General features: G+C 39.2%; 1 protein-coding gene across 1 annotated transcript in view; it reads right to left on the reverse strand.

Moving 5' to 3' along the window:
* GRIK1 (glutamate receptor, ionotropic, kainate 1) overlaps positions 1 to 6,000 on the reverse strand; it is a 169,869-nt gene that overhangs the window by 57,867 nt on the left and 106,002 nt on the right. The window contains exon 5 of the mRNA XM_009327816.1: positions 1,680 to 1,733. Coding sequence (XP_009326091.1) covers positions 1,680 to 1,733 — 54 coding nt within the window. The remainder of the gene's footprint in view (positions 1 to 1,679; positions 1,734 to 6,000) is intronic.

Consider the following 6,000-nt stretch of genomic DNA (forward strand, 5'->3'; position numbering starts at 1 on the left):
AACAAACAAAACCAGATGTAGTATTTTTAAAGCAAAATGTTCAGAAGGTACAATTACGCCAAAATTGTATTTGATTTTCAATCCAAAGCTCAAGTGCTGGTTTTTTTCCCTGTGAACGCTCTGCTTGCCCTCAAAGCCTAGTCATGACCGCTTCAGTTATAAATCTGAATAAACCAAAGCTGTGTGAAATTTATGACAAACCACATATCTGTTTTGTTGGAACGTAAAAATCAGTTCCTCACAACAATGCTATTTTGCAATCAACCTGCACAGCAGTATCTAATTTTAATTTATAGCAGTCCTCTAACAGTGTTGCAGCTCTGACAAACCAACATGAGGAACTAGCTGGCCAATGTCAAGCTTATTTCTCAACTCAGGGAAGGAAAATTCCAAGAGATGTTGAGAGAGATACACTTTTACTACTTATGAATCCCATTTTTCTCCTGTCTTGCCTCCTTCAGGTGACGTGCTGCCAGTATGTCTAATGGACGCGTCAGGCCAGTGCACAGTAAGACTATGCATTTCAGTGCTCGGCATTTACAGGGCAGGAAAATAATGGATATTCTAAGTGATATAGCTGTGTGGCACATTCCACAGCTGTATTTATCAGGCAGTGAAAATATGATAACTGCTTTCCAAAGCCTGAAGGCTGTTTTTCAAAACAACTTTTTGCTGATCCCAGCAGGCCAGTAAAATGACAAATGCGTTGGTCATGGTTTAATACCATAGTAACCATCAAAATGTCAACATTTACAATACCACAAGGCTGAGATGATACCACCAGCACTGTGTACTCCTCTCATGCATATTGTTGATGGTGGTTACCATTTTATGTTAGAATCACTGCTATTGTATAAAACTGTAAGTTCCACAGTAAATCCTAAATTTTCACATCTTCCTTCATGTTAAAATGGGCTCAAAGAGAACTATTTCAAGCTACTACTTCAAGTTCCAAACAGCTAGAGAGTCTTTTCTGACTAATGAATTGACTATTGGATTCAAAATGATTTTTCACTTCCACATAAAATTTTATATGGAAAGGAAAAAAAGAATAAGCTGATGCACGTGAACAGATATAATCCAGCCCTCTAGGATTGTTCTAGCAATACTGATTCTTTGCTGTCTTTCTAGTCTATAATGCAAACGGACATTAAGCATGGACTGAGTTACAGTTATACATAGCATATAAGTTAAAATATAGGAAAAATGTGCTGAAATAAGTATTTATAGATTTGTAGAAGAAAAGAAAATTTAGGGTTTTTTCTTTTACTATAAAATTTGCCATGTGATTTTATACATATGTGATTTTGTGTTTTTATAAGTAAATTAAACATTTTAGCAATGAACTGCACCGCCCACGGTGCTTGCCCTCGGCTCCACTGCAAAGCCATTTATTCATTATTTTGTTTCACTCTGATCCACCCGTACCGATGGCTCCTCCTTAAACACAATACTGCAATTAGTTTTCATTGTATTAAAGTGTTAGCCAGCCCCACAGATACTGCAAAACAGCTTCCTTACAAAATTGTGACTCCTGATATTACAAAGGAATATTAGTACTCATTCTCCAGGGGTTTCCTTGAATAATGGCAACAAAGATCTCCTAGAAAAAGTGTAAATTTTTAGCCGTCTTTTCTGCCACAGAGAAAATTCACCCCCAAATCTTTAGTGTTCCTTACCAGTGTTGTAAAAAAGTAGTGGTAGTATTCGGTCATCATTCCCATGGAGAGAATCTGTTGAAAGAGGTTGAAAGGTCAATGTACTTTACACTGGATGCTTTCAGTGTACTGCACTGTCTTTTGAAAAGCATGGGTTCATCTGGAATAATACGTTAGAGGTTATGAAAACTTGATTACAATAAAACCTACATTTTTCTTCAGGAGCAAAAAATATATTGTATTTAATTTATGTTTTTATCACCTTTGCTCAGGAAAGAGATTAAAGATTGCAGAACTTCTAGGACAATAAAAATGACTAGCGATAATGAGGAGATGATTTTTTAAAAGTGAAATTCTTTAGTCTGCAGTTTAGAAGTGTTACAAAGGAATTTACTGGCAGACAACGGAATTTGTAGGTAAAAGTGCTTAGCTGCACTTTTTTTTTTAATTCTGCATTACCATGTGAGAACAAGATACTTGGTGAGTGCTCACTGAAGTAAACCAGAAAACCAAAAAGAAAAAAGCTTCTATAAATGACTTTTGTTCCACCTGGGGAATGCAGGTCTGCAGGAGGTTGTCAAAACAACCAGTATGAAAGGATTTCTGGTCTGGATTAATTTTCCAGAGTCAGACCTTTTGAAGGTCTGCAAGGTAAGGATGGCGTTTAAAGGCATACTAACTGGCCACCTCGGGCAGAAGAGGATGAAGTTTTTCTTCCCAGCCCTCACGTTGCAGGAAACTTTGAGAGGGATGTGTTTGGTTCCCTCAGGCCCTCTCCAAAAATCATTAGCAATGCTTAAATAAAAAAGCATCCCTGATGGTGTATAACAGGATGCTCTACAGTTTCAGCCCAGCATCACCTACGCCTGTTGCTGTGTCCACGCACACTATTACCATGATGCAAGTGTTTTGCCCTCTCTGGGATCTTGTGAAGAGGAGGAGGAATTATGAGCTAGGAAACTATTGAAGAATTCATTATCATGACAGTAACACAGACAAAGGTTAAATGTTACTCAGTCTTGATCACAGTAATGTAAGCATCTGCTATTAATAGTATTTTAGGACACTTCTAGCAGTGCCTGAATAGCTGTTTGAAAGACAGGGGAAAATAGTGTGATTTGGCTTGCCAAAGTTCCCTTTCATGGCAAAAGCCTCTGAAAACCAGTTGTGTGATTGTGTATGGCAATTCCTCACACAAAAAAAGGAAAGAACCTAAACTTTCTAAGCTGCAGTAGATAATAAAAACAGCTCAGTGTTAATCACAAACAACCAAACCATTTCCAGCCACTAAAAATCAAGACAGAAGCAAGTATTTTCTTGAAATGCTCCACTGAATTTACATGTCAAAATTGCCTTTTTTATTTCTTATTTTATTAATCCTCTTCTATTCTATTTCTTAGAGTTATTTTATTACCTGTAGAAATGAGCAATCTAGCAATCCCGGAGACTGATGTTCCTTCCCTATTTACACACAGAAAATGATATATGGTAACATCAGTGGAAACGTTTGCATGCTGTGTTTCCCAGCTGACCTGGCTGGACTCAGTTCTGCTGCTTGGAGCCATTGGATTTCTGTGTCTAAGGTCCCTGCTATGGGAAGGAGTTGCCAGTCAGGATTTTTATGATGCAGGTCTCTTTTGAGCTGAAACTGTCTTGAAATAATCCAATTGCTTCATATGGGGCACGGACCAGCTGCTAGGTTGTACAAATGTGGCTTGAGCCCAGGTAATCCTCTGTATGTCTAAATTTATTTGGTCCTCTACAGGAAGTACGCAGTTAGTCCATGGTGCTACATTAGTATGAAAGCAAGTTCATACTAGTAAGTGTAAATAGGAGGATACAAATACCCAGATTTAAATTATTGATTCATTACAGTTTTAATTCTAGCTTGAGATAGAAGAGCTGACATCAAGCCATTGTACTTCTGTTATCAGAGGATATAAACTGCAATCTGCCTGCGTAGAAATAGTAAGACAGTGGAGAACCAGGAAAATGCTAAGCCATATAATGCCTTAAAATACAACTTTACATTAACTAGACAGATACATTAACTAGAATGATTATAAAGTGTGTAGCCTGGATCTTTGGGAAGCATTACCTAGCTTGTGCTGCTGCAGCTACACTGCTACTGGGTAACCAGCTTGTTAATCCAAGGTAGCCCAGTTATTGCTTTCCTCACAAATCCAAGGGTAGTAGCCCGAGAGAAGTGTTTGCCTCCTGAACACATTTTTGATTAAAACTTTTTATGAGAATATTGATTCCCAAGTAATGTGCTATAAACAGAGCTGGCAGGACACACACATACCTGTGAATAATGATGATTTCAAAAGTCATGCTACAGGATTGTCTTTGAATAAAAAAACAGAACAAACCCCCCTGAAAACCAAAGGTAATTGCATGTAAATAGCGAGGTTCAGCCAGCAATGTTATCTGCCATAACAAGACACAGGTTCACAATGGCAATTGCTGGAAGGGTGCCATGGATTTGCCAAGAACCCTGCACCCAAGGGCTCCATGAGAGATGCTTGCTAAAATTCTTCCAAAGAAAGTATTGCAGCAGCCCAGGAAAGTTTAATCAACATGTCATTTTTGTATTTTCTATACTAATGATGACTCAGTTAAGGTACAAAGATACAGACAGCTGGAAGGGAGCTTGTAAGTGGCACACACATGTTAATAATGTCCTTGTCCGGTTAAGGAATGAGAGTTGATGTTGGATCTGTCCCAGGCTGGGGCCTGATCTGCCACTGAGCTCTGCCCTCTCACTCAGCATCGGTCACAAGAACAGCCTTAACTGGATGTCCTCCCCTCTAACAGTCATTAAGGATGATAAGTAGTTAACAGTTATATAGCACTTAGACATCACTGTGACATGTGAGTTAGCTCTGTAGATTGACCTAAATAGGGTGCTTTTTGTTCATGGATTGTAAAGACTTTGTAATAATAACTTATTTATGTTTCAGGGTAACACGGTCACTAAGTAAAATTCCCAATGAATGACGATTTAATGACAGTACCAAATGCCCACTCTGATGAATGGTATTAGGAAAACAGGAGATGAAAACCAAGTTAAAGCAAAAGCAAGAGGAATGCTGAGTATCATGCTGGAGACCCCAAAGCATTAATGACTCCCAAGCCTTAATGACTTGGATGCTCCTATTAGTAGTAAATAGGAGAGTTGCAAGGACTCGTCTTCTGCTGTGTGTTTGCAACACAGCAAATACAGGGAAAGCAGCCTCTAGGAACTACCAGGAGTGAGACAATAATAAAAGCATGGTAGGAGCAAAGACTCCTTTCAGGTTGGGAGTTCTCATTCTCAATTCTCCAATGGAGAATATTCCAGCCTGGTTGCACTAGTTTATATTCATCTAAGTCCCACAGTAGGTAGAACTCCTACCCATCCTACCCTGTATAAAATCTGTTCAGGTACAGTTGGATTATGGATTATCTTGGCAAACAAGATAAAGAGACTTCCATCTCTAATTATCCATCTCAGATCAGAAGTTTGGGCCTTGTCTTTCGCAGACCTGTACTTTTAGCCGTGGCTCATGAACTGCAATGTGAATCTGAAAAGGTATCAGTGGTCAAATTATATATGGCAAGCTGACAGAAACTGGATAAAAATATTCTCTCATGTCTGTAAATCTCTTCGGGTGCCCTGTTCCTGGCTTGCATCATATCCCAGCTCCAACCTGCATTTGTTCATCTTGTAAAAAAATCACTGCCTCATTTAGAGCTAGTGTCAGTCTTCCTTCAAGGTGGGCTGAAACCAGAATGATGGTGAAGCATATTAGCGGGAACTGCATCAAATACTTTGCTTGTTTTCACTTTGCATTTCCCTCACTCATGCTATTATTTAATTTCATGACCATTAAATGAATGCATTTCATTATCCAATTAATTAGTACCACCACTATTTTCTAAGATCAGCAAGATACACCATAATGAATAAAAGACCCTCTGCCTCCTTGCCTCTCAAGTGTTCAATACAAAAGGTATATATTGTGCTTACAATGCTTCCCTGGACTCTATGTAGACAGCTTTACTTGGACATGACTTATCTCACTGGAAATCTGCATCCCACTCAGTCACAGCAGTGGTCCAGCCGGAGTGGTATAGAGGTCCTCCAACATGGACGTGAGCCATGTCAGGAAACAAGATATATTCTGTAAATACTTTGCTAGCATTGGAGTCCAGCTGGAAGCAAGGTCCATAGCAATAGGACAGGACAAATGTGTTGGCTCAGGGTCCCAGTCAGCTGTGGTTGGCTCCTTCTGCTTCCTGAAGAGATCCCAGGGAGCTAGGGCAGCAGCATTACCTTTCAAACACCAGCATGGACATC

Source organism: Pygoscelis adeliae, unplaced genomic scaffold, assembly GCF_000699105.1.
Source record: "Pygoscelis adeliae isolate BGI_AS28 unplaced genomic scaffold, ASM69910v1 Scaffold14, whole genome shotgun sequence".
NCBI classification, from domain to species: domain Eukaryota; kingdom Metazoa; phylum Chordata; class Aves; order Sphenisciformes; family Spheniscidae; genus Pygoscelis; species Pygoscelis adeliae.